The 19,497-nt window shown below is 45.2% G+C and overlaps 1 protein-coding gene across 1 annotated transcript in view; it reads left to right on the plus strand.

Moving 5' to 3' along the window:
- LOC118394770 (PH domain leucine-rich repeat-containing protein phosphatase 1-like) overlaps window positions 1-19,497 on the plus strand; it is a 75,827-nt gene that overhangs the window by 47,928 nt on the left and 8,402 nt on the right. Inside the window, exons 3-9 of the mRNA XM_035788306.2 lie at window positions 59-184; window positions 3,138-3,286; window positions 8,227-8,373; window positions 9,364-9,591; window positions 13,647-13,849; window positions 14,282-14,342; window positions 14,448-14,543. Coding sequence (XP_035644199.1) covers window positions 59-184; window positions 3,138-3,286; window positions 8,227-8,373; window positions 9,364-9,591; window positions 13,647-13,849; window positions 14,282-14,342; window positions 14,448-14,543 — 1,010 coding nt within the window. The remainder of the gene's footprint in view (window positions 1-58; window positions 185-3,137; window positions 3,287-8,226; window positions 8,374-9,363; window positions 9,592-13,646; window positions 13,850-14,281; window positions 14,343-14,447; window positions 14,544-19,497) is intronic.

The following is a 19,497-nucleotide window of genomic DNA, read 5'->3' on the forward strand; positions in this document are numbered from 1 at the left end:
TAATGCAGTCTCTAGGCCTAACGTGTGTGTGTGTGTGTGTGTGTGTGTGTGTGTGTAGGTGGAGGAAGTGAAGAAGCATAGCCACTGCCTGGCGTTCAGCTCAGCAGGGCCCCAGAGCCAGACCTACTACGTCAGCTTTGACAGCTTCACAGAACACCTGCGCTGGCACCGACACGCAGCCAAGGTACATCAGTATGTGTGTGTGTGCAGTGGAGTACAGTTGGGGGTGAAACAGTAGCCCTCACTCACTCACACAAACGCTCACTCACTCACTCACTCTCCTCTCTCTCATCCTAACTGAAGTAGGCCAAAGCCAGGAAACCAATTTTATAAATATTATCAGGGACGAGCGTGTCATGGAAGCCCAGGGGAAAACTCAGAATAGACCCTACTGTAGGACTGTGAGGAGGAGTGGCATGAGCAGTAGTCAAGGACTGGAGAGTAGCTAGTTAACCGTGTTCAGTAAGGGAAGTATTGTAAAGGAGATTATAGTGGAACTGGAGAGTATAATAAGGAGAATATAGCAGTAAGGAGAGTAAAGTAGAGCAGTGTTTCCCATCTCCAGTGCTCGATTGTCCCCATCACCACACATTTTTATTGAGGATCCCCGGACAGACACACCTGATTCAACTTGTCGATTGATCATCAAGCCCTCAATGAGTTGAATCAGGTGTGTTTGTCCGGGGCTACAAGGTGTGCTGTTGGGGGTACTTGAGGACTAGAGTTGGGAAACACTTTAGTAGAGGGTATAATAAGGAGAGTATAGTGGAACTGGAGAGCACAGTAAGGAGAGTATAGTGGAACTGGAGAGTCCAGAAGATAGTATAGTAGTAAGGGGAGTATAGTATGAATAGCATAGTGGAACTGGAGAGTACAGTAGAGTATAGTAGTAAGGATAGTATAGTAAGGAGAGTATAGTAGTAAGTAGAATATAGTAAGGAGAGTATAGTGGAACTGGAGAGTATAATAAGGAGAATATAGCAGTAAGGAGAGTAAAGTATAGCAGTGTTTCCCATCTCCAGTGCTCGATAGTCCCCATAAACATTTTTATTGAGGAGTATACCTGATTCAACTTGTCGATTGATCATCAAGCCCTCAATGAGTTGAATCAGGTGTGTTTGTCCGGGGCTACAAGGTGTGCTGTTGGGGGTACTGGACTAGAGTTGGGAAACACTTTAGTAGAGGGTATAATAAGGAGAGTATAGTGGAACTGGAGAGCACAGTAAGGAGAGTATAGTGGAACTGGAGAGTACAGAAGATAGTATAGTAGTAGTAGTATAGTATGAATAGTATAGTGGAACTGGAGAGTACAGTAGAGTATAGTAGTAAGGATAGTATAGTAAGGAGAGTATAGTAGTAAGTAGAATATAGTAAGGAGAGTATAGTGGAACTGGAGAGTACAGTAGAGTATAGTAGTAAGGATAGTATAGTAAGGAGAGTATAGTAGTAAGGAGAATATAGTACGGATAGTATAGTGAAACTGGAGAGTATAGTAAGGATAGTAGTAAGGAGCGTATAGTGCAACTGGAGAGTACAGTAGTAAGGAGAGTACAGTAAGGAGAGTATAGTAAGGAAAGTATAGTGTAACTGGAGAGTACAGTAGAGGGTATAGTAATAAGAAGAGTATAGTGGTAAGGAGAGTACAGTAGGAACTGAAGTATAGTAGTCAGTCAGAGTATAGTAGTAAATAGTATAGTAGATATGGAAGCTAAACAGTAGGGGATATACTGGGGATATAGTGGTAAGGAGAGTACAGTAGTAAGGAGAGTATAGTAATGATAGTATAGTCGTAAGGAAAGTAGAGTATAGTAAGGAGAATATAGTAGTAAGGAGAGTATAGTAATAAGGATCGTATAGTGGTAAGGAGAGTATAGTGGAACTGAACTAAGTGTTCAGTCATGCTATGACAGAACAGTAAATATACAGTAGATATATGGAAGCTAAACAGTAGATATACTGGAGATATACTGTAGACATACAGCAGATATACGGGAGATATACAGTAGATATACGGGAGAAATACAGTAGATGTACAGTAAATATACAGTAAATATACAGTAGATATATTGTAGCTATACAGTAGATATATGGGAGAAATACAGTAGATATACAGGAAATATACAGTAGATATATGGGAGATATACGGGAGCTATACAGTAGATATACGGGAGATATACAGTAGATATACGGTAGAATTACGGTAGATATACGGGAGATATACAGTAGATATACGGGAGATATACAGTAGATATACGGGAGATATACAGTAGATATACAGGAGATATACAGTAGATATACAGTAGATATACGGGAGATATACAGTAGCTATACGGGAGATATACAGTAGATATACAGTAGATATACGGGAGATATACAGTAGATATACGGGAGATATACAGTAGATATACAGTAGATATACAGTAGATATACAGGAGATATACAGTAGCTATACGGGAGATATACAGTAGATATACAGTAGATACACGGGAGAAATACAGTAGATATACGGGAGATATACAGTAGATATACAGTAGATATACGGGAGATATACAGTAGATATATCGTAGCTATACAGTAGATATATGGAAATATACAGTAAATATACAGAAGAAATACAGTAGATATACAGGAAATATACAGGAGATATACAGTAGATATATGGGAGATATACAGGAGCTATACAGTAGATATATGGGAGATATACAGTAGCTATACGGCAGATATCCATTAGATATACAGTAGATATACAGTAGATAAACGGTAGATATACGGTAGATTTACAGTAGATTTACAGTAGATATATGGGAGATATACAATAGATATACAGTAGATATACAGTAGATTTACAGTAGATATACGGGAGATATACAGTAGATATACGGTAGATATACAGTAGATAACATGAGATGACCTGTTATGTCTTGTCCTGTCTCACTCACGGTTGACTTCCTGCCTTTCTAATCTTAAGACGCCTGACCTATCAATGACCTGTTAATAACCACCCTAGGTCACACACACACAATCCTCCCACAAATCCACAATCCGCCCCCCAGTCACACACACACATCCCAGCGGAGTCGGGATAATTATGTTTGACACCAGGTTTCCCCTTTCTCTTTCCTCCCCCGGTTGGTCAGATGGTGTCCCAGAGGATCAACTCTGTGGACCTGTCCTGCTGCAGTCTGGAGCAGCTGCCTCCCAACCTCTTCTACAGCCAGGACCTCACCCATCTCAACCTCAAACACAACTTCCTCCCCACAGACCACCGTCTACACCAGCTACAGAGGTAGGTGGTACGATCCAGGGGAATTGAACACACAGGGCTGGAATGATATGGGATGGGTTGGGTCTCAAGAAGGGGTAGGGTGGGGTGGGCTTGACCTGGTTAAGTTGCTCTGCCTGGACAGATCTGAGCATGGCATGGTTTGGCTTGGTTGGCTTAGTAAAGAGTTGGACTGGGTCACAATTAGGGTAGGGCTGGACTAGACTAGACTGAGTTGGCCTAGATTGGAGTGGACTTGGCAGAATAGTGCTGGGCTTAAGATGCATGAATGGGGTAGTGTCAGTTAGTGGGCAAGGCAGTGTCAGTGGCCTTTGGTTGGGCAGACTTGAGCTGCTTAGGACCAGGCCTAGCAGAGACGGGCAGGGTAAGGCTGGCCTGGGCTGGGATGGTCAAACAGACTGAGTTGGGCAGGACCAGGACAGGGCCTAGTTGAGTTGACCTGGACAGTCGGAGTGGATGGAGTCTAGTAGGGTAGCCCAGACCTGTCTGCCTCTGCAGGGAGGCTTTTAATATGGCCTGGCTCCCTCACTCTCCCTCTCAGTACTGCTCAGTGGGCACCATCTGGCCCCAGATTAAAGCACATAGCCAAGATGTACTGTACACTGTGTGTGTGTGTGTGTGTGTGTGTGTGTGTGTGTGTGTGTGTGTGTGTGTGTGTGTGTGTGTGTGTGTGTGTGTGTGTGTGTGTGTGTGTGTGTGTGTGTGTGTGAGCGTGCCTGTCACAGCCTGTCTTAGAAATTCAGAAGATGATTTGTAATTTAACTGCACTTGCAAGTGTGTATGTATATTAGTGTCCTTGTAGTCTACGATGATAGAGAGAGAGCGAGGGCTAGAGTGGGGGATTGTATGTGTGCGTGAGAGCGAATATTGGGTTGTGTGTGTGACAGAGAGGCTGGTTGAAGGCAGAATTAGGGCATACAGAATCTTGATCACTGCAGATTAGAGCAGTGTGTGCATGTGCCCGTCTGAGCCTGTCTGAATATGTGCCAGGACCCGTCAACATTATACGAGGCTTTGGCCTTTTCATATTCTATATCCTGGCTAATGCAGGGGATAATCTGAATTCAAAAGACGGACATGACCGATGAGAAGCTGCTAGTTTGGAGATAAAAGGATATGATGTGATATGGTGGGTTTAATTGCTACAGAGCATCCCTGCTGGGCATCAGACTCACACAATGTACTAATGAGTATGACCTACATTAGTAGGGTCACTCATATTTAGAGAGAGAGAGAGAGAGAGAGAGAGAGAGAGAGAGAGAGAGAGAGAGAGAGAGAGAGAGAGAGAGAGAGAGAGAGAGAGAGAGAGAGAGAGAGAGAGAGAGAGAGAGAGAGAGAGAGAGAGAGAGAGAGAGAGAGAGAGAGAGAGAGAGAGAGAGAGAGAGAGAGAGAGAGAGAGAGAGAGAGAGAGAGAGAGTGAGAGAGAGAGAGAGAGAGAGAGAGAGAGAGGTGGAGAGAGAGAGAGAGAGAGAGAGAGAGAGAGAGAGAGAGAGAGAGAGGTGAAGAGAGAGAGGTGGAGAGAGAGAGAGAGAGAGAGAGAGAGAGAGGTGAGAGAGAGAGAGAGAGAGAGAGAGAGAGAGAGAGAGAGAGAGAGAGAGGTGAAGAGAGAGAGAGGTGAGAGAGAGAGAGGTGAGAGAGAGAGAGAGAGAGAGAGAGAGAGAGGTGGAGAGAGAGAGAGGTGAAGAGAGAGAGAGAGAGAGGTGAGAGAGAGAGAGAGAGGTGAAGAGAGAGAGAGAGAGGTGAAGAGAGAGAGAGACAGGTGAGAGAGAGAGAGAGGTGAAGAGAGAGAGAGACAGGTGAAGAGAGAGAAGAAGAAGAGAGAGGTGAAGAGAGGGAAAGGGAAAGAGAGAGGGAAAGGGAAAGAGACAGGTGAAGAGAGGGAAAGGGAAAGAGACAGGTGAAGAGAGGGAAAGGGAAAGAGACGGGAAGAGAGAGATAGAGGGGGAAAGAGACAGGTGTTCAGACACACATTTTTCCTGAGAGTGTGTGTGAGGAGCTAGGTTTCCATCCAATTGGCGACAGATTTTCTTGCAAACATTCTAAAAATCTGCATAAAAACAATATGCGCATTTTCCCACCAGAGATGTTTCCACCAAAGTGACTTGTTGTTGATTAAAGGCTGTGCATGAGGATGTAGTGGTCATCAAAATACCTTTTGCAGTGAAATTCCCATGTATTGAATAAAAACTACAAGTTCAATGGGTTTCCATCGCATTTTCAACTCTACACATATATTCGTGAGGGGCTGACCTGTTGCACCCTCTACAACCACTGTGATTATTATTTGACCCTGCTGGTCATCTATGAACGTTTGAACATCTTGAAGAACGATCTGGCCTTAATGGCCATGTACTCTTATAATCTCCACCTGGCACACCCAGAAGAGGACTGGCCACCCCTCAGAGCCTAGTCCCTCTCTAGGTTCCTTCCTTTCCAGGGAGTTTTTCCTAGCCCCTGTGCTTCTACATCTGCATTGCTTGTGGTTGGGGTTTTAGGCTGGGTTTCTGTAGAATCACTTTGTAACATCTGCTGAAAATACATTTCATTGATTGACTGTAACAAAAAAATGTTGTGTTTATATAGTCAATGTCAGCTATCTGAGCAGCTAACCAATCGCTGCAGCTGTACATAGCCCATCTGTAAATGCCCACCCAATCTACCTACCTCATCCCCATATTGTTTTTATTTACTTTTCTGCATTTTTGCACACCAGTATTTCTACTTGCACATCATCATCTGCTCATCTATCCCTCCAGTGTTAATTTGCTAAATTGTAATTACTTCGCTACTATGGCCTATTAATTGCCTTACCTCCTTACTCCATTTGCACACACTGTATATAGACTTTCCATGTGTAACTCTGTGTTGTTGTCTGTGTCGCACTGCTTTGCTTTATCTTGGCCAGGTCTCAGGTTGTAAATGAGAACTTGTTCTCATCTAGCTTACCTGGTTAAATAAAGGTGAAATAAATCAAATAAAATGTGCCACTCTGGTCTTGGCACGTACCTCTAGCCAACAGCTGGCAGATACAGTGTGGGTATAGCCTACCTGATGAGATTATTATGGACAAAATAGGAAGATTAGTTTTATTTGTCAAATGTCAGCCAAGCATCGATCATCATGTCACCAGAATTAGACCCTTGATGTTTATTGAAAGGAGCATCAAGCTCATCACCCTGTACTTTCGCAATTTATAGAATCGGTAGCCTAATAAACGGCATTGCTTTCCCGCGTCGTAGTGGGAGGACCACACCACATATCATTGCGTGACTCTTACGTTTACTTCAATATGATTGCACCACCATTTCTCGCATAATTAATTTTACCGACACAAAAAGATCCCACCTTGTCTAGCGTATTTTGTTTTGCCGACATTTTGAAAGTCTACGGGCAAACGTTCTGTTTCCATCAGGCCTGCTGTGACATTTCATATCCGACATGTACTTTACTCGCATCAAAAGGTTGGATGGGAACCTGGTTTTCTCCCGTTTTGTTTCCCTATAAACACTGGGTGTCCTTCACATCACGGCATCTGACTATTTAGTATTTTTCCAAGTGGTGTCCCTCCTCTCTTTCTTCTCACTCTCACTCTCACTCTCACTCTCACTCTCACTCTCTCACTCTCACTCTCTCTCACTTTTAGTCAGCATTGTAAATATGAAAATACACAGGGTCAAAGGTTTAAACATATGCACGGAACCAGATCCAGCCCCTCCCTGTGTGATGACCTTTGTAACAGAGCGTTGCATTATGGGATTAGAGGAGGGGCTAGGTATCCTACACACCTGATTGCCCATATTTGATTGGCACATCACTCTCTAGAACTAATCTGGGGGGGGCAGATAGAGAGATGGAGAGGAAGACAGAGGGGAGCAGAGAGGGAGGGGGTGTATGTGTGGTGTTAGTCAGCAGATTTGAGCAGGTGATCTACAGGAGCACAGGGTTGTCCTGGCCTCCTTGTCCGGTTCAGCTCCTACAGGAGGACACCTCCCTCTCTACCTGAGCTGGAATTAAATGGCCTTGCAAATTAATAGCCCTGTCATCTAGCTTCCCTTTTTCTAATAACACATGATGAAGGGGCTAAACTGGCTGTGTGTGTACGTGTGATCGATTCAAAGCATTGCCAGACTAAAAGGCAGCAGACTTGTTTGTGAGGTTATCAGCTTTGAGGCTAACATGGCAATCTGCCCAGGAGTTGTGGGGCCGTGTGCCATCCCCTCTCTCTCCTGTCCCCTTTCCCCTGTAAGGGTGACTTGACTGAAGGTCACTGCTGAACCATAGGACACGAAGCCAAATGCCACGAGCCTCTGGTGTTGCTACTGACAACACACACACTACACTGCCTGTTTCCTCTACATTACAATGTATTTGTATTTTCATTTCGACTGTTGAGTCAGACCACTGACTTTGCTAACTCCACAATATCACAGATGTGTGATATTTAACATGTTACCATCGTATGACAGAGGAACGGAAAAGGTCAGAGAAAGTCCCATAGTCTTGACGTTTGTTTTAAACTTTGGGAGCATTCTAACAGAGTGCAGTTACTATTATACCAGTGTGGTTACCTGGGCACAGCAGCACACTACTCTTGAACCAACAAACTATATAATACATATTATAAACTGGCTGGTTCGAGCCCTGAATGCTGATTGGCTGAAAGCCCCATGGTATATCAGACCGTATACCATGGGTATGACAAAACTTGTATTTTTGCTGCTCTAATTACTTTGGTAGCCAGTTTATAATAGCAATAAGGCTTCTCAGGGGTTTACCAACATACCACGGTGGCTAAGGGTATATTTCATGATGCCTAAGAACAGCCCTTAGCCATGGTATATTGACCATATACCACATCTCCTCGGGCCGTATTGCTTAAATATACTGCTCACAACCTCTCTCTCTCTTCTCCCTCTTCTCCCTCTTCTCCCTCTCTCTGCCAGGTTCTCTCGTCTGCGTAGCCTCAACCTGTCTAATAACCAGCTGGGTCAGTTCCCCGTGGCCATCTGTGACATCCCCACCCTCACCGAGGTCAACCTCAGCTGTAACTATCTGACCAACGTGGGCCAAGCTGTGGGATCCATGACCAAGTAAGAACCAGGAAGTGTCTAGGGGTCAATGGCACCCTATCGAGGTCCACAGTATGAGTGATAACACCCATAAAACCTAGCGGTCGAAACAGGGAAATGGTCCAATTGTTTTTCCACCATTCATTTTTCCGATAAGGGGTAAGCCTACACGAAACACAGCCCTTATTTGAAGGTTTTCTAAAATCCCCGATGACCGCTAGGTTTTATGGGTATTATGACACCACCACTGTAGGGCTCTATTCCCTGTATCGTGTACTACTCCCCCCCCCCAGAGGCTCTGGTCAAAAGTAGTGCACGTCATAGGAAATAGGGTGCCATTTGGGATGGGAGGGACAGAGAGGTCGAAGGTCGCTCTTAACCACAGTCCGAGGATCAGGTGACCTCACCTGCGACCCTAACCTTCAACATGAAGCATCAGTGGTTAGTGTTAGGTTCTATCCACCTTCTCCAGGCACAGGAGACCATTGGATAGCTCCTATGTTTAACATTTCAGATGATTGTCTGACGAGCTGATGGTAGCCTGAAGTGAATGCAGACTGAGCCGATAGGAAAACTGATAGTAGTTCACGTGCGGTGATACTTTGGGACGGGAGAGAGAAGCTGTGATGAGGTGATGTCTGCTTCCCCGCAGCAGCAGTAGCTGAGCACCTCTCCTCTCGTCTAATGGAAGGATCTGGAATGCAGCCTGTGAATTCCTCAGTATGCTCACCGAGCCTCATTGCTACTACTGCCACCTCCTGGTTGTAGCCGGAAAGACCTTAGTATCAGAATGTGGAGAATGACTTCGTTGAAAAAGGGACTCGGCTGTTTGTAATGTAGCTCTTTTGATTGTACTTGATCACCATGCATTAGACAGGGATTCTTAAAATAACAGAGAAATGTCAGTGTGTTTTTTCACACAAAGTTAAAATGCTGTCTTCTCACATCATGCTCACCCTCTCTCTCGCTCTCTCTCTCTCTATTTCTCTCCCTCTCTTTCTCTTTCTTCAGCCTGCAGACGTTTCTCCTAGACGGTAACTGTCTGAGTGAGTTACCCAGTGAGCTGGGTTCACTCCAGAGACTGGGCTACCTGGGCCTGTCCTTCAACCAGTTTACCCACGTGCCCCAGGTGTTAGAGCGTCTAGCGTCCATGGAGAGGCTGTGTATGGCCGGCAACAGCCTGGACACGCTGGTGCTGCAGAGCTTCAGACTGCTCCGAGTCAAACACGTCGACCTACGGTACGCAGACAGACAGATATAGATAGACAGATAGCTAGACGGACGGACGGACAGACAGACAGAGAAACGGGCAGACAACGGGCTCGATTCAGATCCTATCTACAGCTCGGGATTCAGAAACCTTTTGTAATCCAGTCAGAGTATCCTCATTACAAGCAGACATCAAGCTTTGCACCCAGGCCGTTTTTCCCCCCATTGCTTGTACAGTAATGGCAGATGCATGCAACTCGTTCACCAAATGAACGGCATGCGTGTTTTGTCCATTCTTACGATCTGAACACAGCCTACACCTAGTCGTAATCACGTCTAGACACCTGGCGGGAAACATTCGGTACATGTGTAGACACATTGTTGCTGGCCGGACACGTTTGACTGGATTTGTCTCTCGATTGCAAAACTCAAACAGTGAAAGGAAACTACACTAAACTGTATGGAACAGAACCAGGCTAAACAGAATGTCGGCAGGGAACAGAACCAGGCTAAACAGAATGTCGGCAGGGAACAGAACCAGGCTAAACAGAAAGGCAAATGGAACCAGACTAAACAGAGTATCAGATGGAACCAGGCTAAACAGAGAATCAGCATGGAACAGAACCAGGCTAAACAGAGAATCAGCATGGAACAGAAGCAGGCTAAACAGAGAATCAGCATGGAACAGAACCAGGCTAAACAGAGAATCAGCATGGAACAGAACCAGGCTAAACAGAGAATCAGCATGGAACAGAACCAGGCTAAACAGACAGTCAGCATAGAACAGAACCTGGCTAAACAGAGAATCAGCATGGAACAGAACCAGGCTAAACAGAGAGAATCAGCATGGAACAGAACCAGGCTAAACAGAGAATCGGCATGGAACAGAACCAGGCTAAACAGACAGTCAGCATAGAACAGAACCTGGCTAAACAGAGAATCAGCATGGAACAGAACCAGGCTAAACAGAGAGTCAGCATAGAACAGAACCTGGCTAAACAGACAGTCAGCATGGAACAGAACCAGTCTAAACAGAGAATCAGCATGGAACAGAACCAGGCTAAACAGAGAATCAGCATGGAACAGAACCAGGCTAAACAGAGAATCAGCATGGAACAGAACCAGGCTAAACAGACAGTCAGCATGGAACAGAACCAGGCTAAGCAGAGAATCAGCATGGAACATAACCAGGCTAAACAGAGAATCAGCATGGAACAGAACCAGGCTAAACAGAGAATCGGCATGGAACAGAGCCAGGCTAAACGGACAGTCAGCATGGAACAGAACCAGGCTAAACAGAGAATCAGCATGGAACATAACCAGGCTAAACAGAGAATCAGCATGGAACAGAACCAGGCTAAACAGAGAATCGGCATGGAACAGAGCCAGGCTAAACGGACAGTCAGCATGGAACAGAACCAGGCTAAACAGAGAGTCAGATGGAACAGAACCAGGCTAAACAGAGAATCAGCATGGAACAGAACCGGGCTAAACAAAGAATCAGCATGGAACAGAACCAGGCTAAACAGACAGTTAGCATGGAACAGAACAAGGCTAAACAGAATCAGCAGGGAACAGAATCAGGCTAAACAGAATGTCGGCAGGGAACAGAATCAGGCTAAACAGAAAGTTGGCAGGGAACAGAATCAGGCTAAACAGAATGTCGGCAGGGAACAGAATCAGGCTAAACAGAAAGTCGGCAGGGAACAGAATCAGGCTAAACAGAATGTCGGCAGGGAACAGAACCAGGCTAAACAGAAAGTCGGCAGGGAACAGAATCAGGCTAAACAGAATGTCGGCAGGGAACAGAATCAGGCTAAACAGAAAGTTGTCAGGGAACAGAACCAGGCTAAACAGAAAGTCGGCAGGGAACAGAATCAGGCTAAACAGAAAGTCGGCAGGGAACAGAACCAGGCTAAACAGAAAGTCGGCAGGGAACAGAATCAGGCTAAACAGAAAGTCGGCAGGGAACAGAACCAGGCTAAACAGAAAGTTGTCAGGGAACAGAATCAGGCTAAACAGAAAGTTGTCAGGGAACAGAACCAGGCTAAACAGAAAGTCGGCAGGGAACAGAACCAGGCTAAACAGAAAGTCGGCAGGGAACAGAACCAGGCTAAACAGAAAGTCGGCAGGGAACAGAACCAGGCTAAACAGAAAGTCGGCAGGGAACAGAACCAGGCTAAACAGAAAGTTGGCAGGGAACAGAATCAGGCTAAACAGAAAGTTGTCAGGGAACAGAACCAGGCTAAACAGAAAGTCGGCAGGGAACAGAACCAGGCTAAACAGAAAGTCGGCAGGGAACAGAACCAGGCTAAACAGAAAGTTGTCAGGGAACAGAATCAGGCTAAACAGAAAGTTGGCAGGGAACAGAATCAGGCTAAACAGAATGTCGGCAGGGAACAGAATCAGGCTAAACAGAATGTCGTCAGGGAACAGAACCAGGGTAAACAGAAAGTTGGCAGTGAACAGAATCAGGCTAAACAGAATGTCGGCAGGAAACAGAATCAGGCTAAACAGAATGTCGGCAGGGAACAGAATCAGGCTAAACAGAATGTCGGCAGGGAACAGAACCAGGCTAAACAGAAAGGCAAATGGAACCAGACTAAACAGAGTATCAGATGGAACCAGGCTAAACAGAGAATCAGCATGGAACAGAACCAGGCTAAACAGAGAATCAGCATGGAACAGAAGCAGGCTAAACAGAGAATCGGCATGGAACAGAACCAGGCTAAACAGACAGTCAGCATGGAACAGAACCAGGCTAAACAGAGAATCAGCATGGAACAGAACCAGGCTAAACAGAGAATCAGCATGGAACAGAACCAGGCTAAACAGACAGTCAGCATGGAACAGAACCAGGCTAAACAGAGAATCAGCATGGAACAGAACCAGGCTAAACAGAGAATCGGCATGGAACAGAGCCAGGCTAAACGGACAGTCAGCATGGAACAGAACCAGGCTAAACAGAGAGTCAGATGGAACAGAACCAGGCTAAACAGAGAATCAGCATGGAACAGAACCAGGCTAAACAAAGAATCAGCATGGAACAGAACCAGGCTAAACAGACAGTTAGCATGGAACAGAACCAGGCTAAACAGAATCAGCATGGAACAGAACCAGGCTAAACAGACAGTCAGCATGGAACAGAACCAGAATAATCAGAATCAGCATGGAAAGTCGCGTAATCATTACTAGACCGATGTCCTCCCTGCTTGGGAAAGCGCAGGCTTTGAGTGACTTAGCGTTATTTGTCAAGTTAATACATCACTCCTGTCACGACGATGGGACATTCACTGAAGTGTCTCTGTGTCATATTGTCAAGCCCAGGACCAAAGATCACACGTGATTGTAGCTAGAGATGAATACGGTGGGGTCTGTTCTTTTTGTCGGTCGGTGCGGCTTTTTCCAGTCTTTTACAGAAATATGTTGAGCGTCAGGTCATTTAGCACGTAAAGCTGTTAATGAGTAACCCCGATGGTGCACACACAGAGAGGGGGCCGGGGTGCACACACAGAGAGGGGGCCGGGGTGCACACACAGAGAGGGGGCCGGGGTGCACACACAGAGAGGGGGCCGGGACCGTTGAGGTCAGATTTCAAGTGAGGAGACCTCGGTACATTTATTTGGTCACACATATGAGATATCATGGCCATCTCTTATTTAATTTTATATTTATTGAACCTTTATTTAACTAGGCAAGTCAGTTAAGAGCTAATTCTTATTTACAATGACGGCCTACCCCGGCCAAACCCGGACCACGCTGGGCCAATTGTGCACCGCCCTATGGGACTCCCAATCACGGCCGGATGTGATTCAGCCTGGATTCGAACCAGGGACTGTTGTGTTGCCTCTTGCAGATACAGTGCCTTAGACCGCCGTGCCACTCGGGAAGGATTGTAGATATTGAATCAATGTGTTAGTTTCAAGTAAAATCAGATTTGATTTCAAATTCCCCTTTGTTGACAACAACAACAAAATCAACCCATACAGACATTGATCTTGATCTGATGGTTAATTAGGCTACGGCCCATACTGCCTACTGTCCAATTATGCATGACCTCTAACCTCTGCACTCTGTGCCATCAGGCTGAATAAGATCCGGTTGGTGGTTCCAGACAAGCCAGACCTGCTGAGGCACGTGACCCAGCTGGATGTGCGTGACAACGGGCTGGAGGAGCTGGATGCCTCCCTGTTCCCACGCCTGGAGGTCCTCCACTGTGAGAGGAACCACATCGCCACCCTCAAGGTCAAGGGCTCCGTGCTCAAAGCCGTCTACGCACAGAACAACGGTGGGTCTGCGTCCCCAGTTAGAGTCCATCGATGCCTGCTGTGCTCGTAAAGACGTAGGAGGATGACGTTGCCCCTAGACACTGACCCTGGGTCAGTTTAGCGTTTTCCACACTAATGGTTAAGGCTGAGATTGGCGATAGGTGAAACAAATGCCACCGGCCGCCCCAGGTGAATGGGTTCATCCAGCATCCAGCACCGTTGTAAAGAAATATAACTGCTGTTCTATTGCACGTGCAGGGAGACAAAAACCAGCACTCGCTGTTAGAAGTGACGTCTTTGTTGTTGTGATATCGCAAACGGACGCGGGGAGAGCCTACCGTGTCTGGAATGCATTCTCAGTCTCTGTCACCACCTAGCTACAGCATCTGCCTCCATTCGTCACGTCACACCCCGCGTCGGTGGTTTAATGCTCTCTGTGTTCCCTTCTATAGAACTACGGGAGCTGGAGGTCAGCCCAGTGCCCTCCACACTCACCTACATGGACATCTCCAGGTGAGGCCCGACAACTTCCCAACATTGCAGAAAATACTCTAAAACGTAGCATACTCACAAAGCCTCTTCAAACCTGACCTCTCCTCTCCCCCTCTCTCTCTGTAGGAATCGTATGGAGGCTGTCCCAGAGTGGCTGTGCGAGATTAAGAAACTAGAAGTTCTGGACATTAGCCACAACCTCGTTACTGAGCTCCCAGCACGGTCAGTTTTTCTTGCTCTCTCGCTCTCTCTTGCTCTCTCTGAATTCAATTCAATTCTAAGGGCTTTATTGGCATGGGAAGCATTGCCAAATGTAAATCTCTCTATCTAACGCCAGTCTCTCTCTCTATCATCTCTATCTATGGTCTCTCTCTCTATCTACGGTCTCTATCTATGGTCTCTCTCTCTATCTACAGTCTCTATCTATGGTCTCTCTCTCTCTTTATCTTCGGTCTCCCTGCCTATCTATCTCTAGCTACGATCAGTCTCTCTCCCAATGGCTCAATAGTTTTTCAACCAGGAAAAGCCCATTGAGACCCAGAGTCTCTTTTTCAAAGGAGACCTGGCCAAGAAGACAGTGACCACATACATTACAGATAGAAAACATAAAACAATACGGTACAATACAACAACATGATCCAGACCTTTTTTTTTAAGCATTCAGACTCCTCTGTAACAGAGTCTCCCATCAAAATGTTAATTCATTCAGTGGCACTAACCTATCTAGATGAAGCATGAGTTGTAGACTATTCCATGCACAAAACGAGAAGGCACTGCCGTAGCTGCAGTTGTGGTGCTGTGCCCCGATCTAAAGCCAATACTCGACCCCTCTCAGTATGTTCTTTTCAATTAAGACGTTGAGTTCTGTGAGTTCACTCGGGGATTCATAGACTTTGGCCAGGATAGGGAGTTTGGAGATAGTTAGGACCATAGTTATTAGCATCTGAGGGATCTCCACCCTTTAGCAGTGGGAGGACGTAAGCTGGTTTCCAAATGCTGGGTATTGGATTGGTCAAGAGACTCAAGTTGAAAATGTGAGCCATAGGTTCAGTAATAATACAAGCTGCCTTTAAGAGGTAGGGATCCAGGTTGTCTGGACCTGCAGTAGTTTTAGTGTCTATTGCCTTTAGGGCTTTATAGACCTCAGCATAAGACACAGGCTCAAAGTTAAAATGGTTCACATGAGGGCCTATATCATAGTTGACTGTAACAGAGCTTACATTAGAGCCCTGGGCCCCACCATTATCAAAACCTGAACTAGCAGATATGAAGTGCTTGTTAAAAACTCCTACAATATCTGCTTCATCCTTCACTTCATTAGAATCCATCATTAAATGGTCAGGAAGGCCAGAGGAGACATTAGAATCCATCATTAAATGGTCAGGAAGACCAGAGGCTACATTAGAACCCATCATTAAATGGTCAGGAAGACCAGAGGAGACATTAGAATCCATCATTAAATGGTCAGGAAGACCAGAGGAGACATTAGAATCCATCATTAAATGGTCAGGAAGACCAGAGGAGACATTAGAACCCATCATTAAATGGTCAGGAAGACCAGAGGAGACATTAGAATCCATCATTAAATGGTCAGGAAGACCAGAGGAGACATTAGAATCCATCATTAAATGGTCAGGAAGACCAGAGGAGACATTAGAACCCATCATTAAATGGTCAGGAGGAAGAAGACCAGAGGAGACATTAGAACCCATCATTAAATGGTCAGGAAGGCCAGAGGAGACAAGACATCATTAAAGTCAGAAGACCAGAGGAGACATTAGAACCCATCATTAAATGGTCAGGAAGGCCAGAGGAGACATTAGAATCCATCATTAAATGGTCAGGAAGGCCCATAGAACCCATCATTAAATGGTCAGGAAGACCAGAGGAGACATTAGAATCCATCATTAAATGGTCAGGAAGGCCAGAGGAGACATTAGAATCCATCATTAAATGGTCAGGAAGACCAGAGGAGACATTAGAATCCATCATTAAATGGTCAGGAAGACCAGAGGAGACATTAGAATCCATCATTAAATGGTCAGGAAGGCCAGAGGAGACATTAGAACCCATCATTAAATGGTCAGGAAGACCAGAGGAGACATTAGAATCCATCATTAAATGGTCAGGAAGACCAGAGGAGACATTAGAACCCATCATTAAATGGTCAGGAAGACCAGAGGAGACATTAGAATCCATCATTAAATGGTCAGGAAGACCAGAGGAGACATTAGAACCCATCATTAAATGGTCAGGAAGACCAGAGGAGACATTAGAACCCATCATTAAATGGTCAGGAAGGCCAGAGGAGACATTAGAACCCATCATTAAATGGTCAGGAAGGCCAGAGGAGACATTAGAATCCATCATTAAATGGTCAGGAAGGCCAGAGGAGACATTAGAACCCATCATTAAATGGTCAGGAAGGCCAGAGGAGACATTAGAATCCATCATTAAATGGTCAGGAAGGCCAGAGGAGACATTAGAACCCATCATTAAATGGTCAGGAAGGCCAGAGGAGACATTAGAATCCATCATTAAATGGTCAGGAAGGCCAGAGGAGACATTAGAATCCATCATTAAATGGTCAGGAAGGCCAGAGGAGACATTAGAACCCATCATTAAATGGTCAGGAAGGCCAGAGGAGACATTAGAATCCATCATTAAATGGTCAGGAAGGTCAGAGGAGACATTAGAACCCATCATTAAATGGTCAGGAAGACCAGAGGAGACATTAGAACCCATCATTAAATGGTCAGGAAGACCAGAGGAGACATTAGAACCCATCATTAAATGGTCAGGAAGACCAGAGGAGACATTAGAACCCATCATTAAATGGTCAGGAAGGCCAGAGGAGACATTAGAACCCATCATTAAATGGTCAGGAAGACCAGAGGAGACATTAGAACCCATCATTAAATGGTCAGGAAGGCCAGAGGAGACATTAGAATCCATCATTAAATGGTCAGGAAGACCAGAGGAGACATTAGAACCCATCATTAAATGGTCAGGAAGACCAGAGGAGACATTAGAACCCATCATTAAATGGTCAGGAAGACCAGAGGCTACATTAGAACCCATCATTAAATGGTCAGGAAGACCAGAGGAGACATTAGAACCCATCATTAAATGGTCAGGAAGACCAGAGGCTACATTAGAACCCATCATTAAATGGTCAGGAAGACCAGAGGAGACATTAGAACCCATCATTAAATGGTCAGGAAGACCAGAGGATACATTAGAACCCATCATTAAATGGTCAGGAAGACCAGAGGCTACATTAGAACCCATCATTAAATGGTCAGGAAGACCAGAGGAGACATTAGAACCCATCATTAAATGGTCAGGAAGACCAGAGGCTACATTAGAACCCATCATTAAATGGTCAGGAAGACCAGAGGAGACATTAGAACCCATAATTAAATGGTCAGGAAGACCAGAGGCTACATTAGAACCCATCATTAAATGGCCAGGAAGACCAGAGGCTACATTAGAACCCATCATTAAATGGTCAGGAAGACCAGAGGCTACATTAGAACCCATCATTAAATGGTCAGGAAGACCAGAGGAGACATTAGAACCCATCATTAAATGGTCAGGAAGACCAGAGGCTACATTAGAACCCATCATTAAATGGCCAGGAAGACCAGAGGAGACATTAGAACCCATCATTAAATGGTCAGGAAGACCAGAGGCTACATTAGAACCCATCATTAAATGGCCAGGAAGACCAGAGGCTACATTAGAACCCATCATTAAATGGTCAGGAAGACCAGAGGCTACATTAGAACCCATCATTAAATGGTCAGGAAGACCAGAGGCTACATTAGAACCCATCATTAAATGGCCAGGAAGACCAGAGGCTACATTAGAACCCATCATTAAATGGTCAGGAAGACCACAGGCTACATTAGAACCCATCATTAAATGGTCAGGAAGACCAGAGGAGACATTAGAACCCATCATTAAATGGTCAGGAAGACCAGAGGCTACATTAGAACCCATCATTAAATGGTCAGGAAGACCAGAGGAGACATTAGAACCCATCATTAAATGGTCAGGAAGACCAGAGGCTACATTAGAACCCATCATTAAATGGTCAGGAAGACCAGAGGAGACATTAGAACCCATCATTAAATGGTCAGGAAGACCAGAGGCTACATTAGAACCCATCATTAAATGGCCAGGAAGACCAGAGGCTACATTAGAACCCATCATTAAATGGTCAGGAAGACCAGAGGCTACATTAGAACCCATCATTAAATGGTCAGGAAGACCAGAGGAGACATTAGAACCCATCATTAAATGGTCAGGAAGACCAGAGGCTACATTAGAACCCATCATTAAATGGTCAGGAAGACCAGAGGAGACATTAGAACCCATCATTAAATGGTCAGGAAGACCAGAGGAGACATTAGAACCCATCATTAAATGGTCAGGAAGGCCAGAGGAGACATTAGAACCTGACACTGATTTGATTAGCTTCCAGAACTTGGTAGAACTGTTTAGGTTCTCTGTGACGGCATTTAAATAGTAATCTGATTTGGACTTCCTGATCAATCCTGTGCATTTGTTTCTTTGTGCTCTGAAGGAGGCCCTGTCAACAGGAGCATTTATATGCCTAGCCTGAGCCTAAGAGACATTTCTCTTTCTAATTAATTGTCACGTGCGCTCGCTCCCTCTCCGGCCTCTAGTCACCAGGCTGCTGATTGTTATGCACACCTGTCCCCATCTCCACGGTCGTCAGCGCCTAATGACAATCACCTGGACTCCATCGCCTCCTTGTGATTACCTGCCCTGTTTATATCACCACTCCCTTTGGTTCCTTCCTCAGGCGTTAATGTTTCCGTTTCTTGTCTGTGTGCTGTTAGTGTTTCTTGTTTTGTGTTATGTTCCGTTTATGCATTAAATATTTACTCCCTGTACTTGCTGCCCCGACTCTCAGCCCACATCGTTATATTCATTCCGCCAAGTTATCAGGAAACCAGGAAATGGTCCCTTCCACTGGTTCTGAATTTCTTCACAGGGGCTTATCACAAATGGACACAAATTTCACGTAGAAATAGTCCCAGGCAGTGTCAACATGGGGAATCAGACGTACTCTGTCATTATTATGGCACCGATCATGTAAGAACGCCTGCTCATCAAACGGTCTAAAATGTCTTTTAAAAATATT

The sequence above is a fragment of the Oncorhynchus keta genome, chromosome 15 (assembly GCF_023373465.1).
Source record: "Oncorhynchus keta strain PuntledgeMale-10-30-2019 chromosome 15, Oket_V2, whole genome shotgun sequence".
NCBI classification, from domain to species: domain Eukaryota; kingdom Metazoa; phylum Chordata; class Actinopteri; order Salmoniformes; family Salmonidae; genus Oncorhynchus; species Oncorhynchus keta.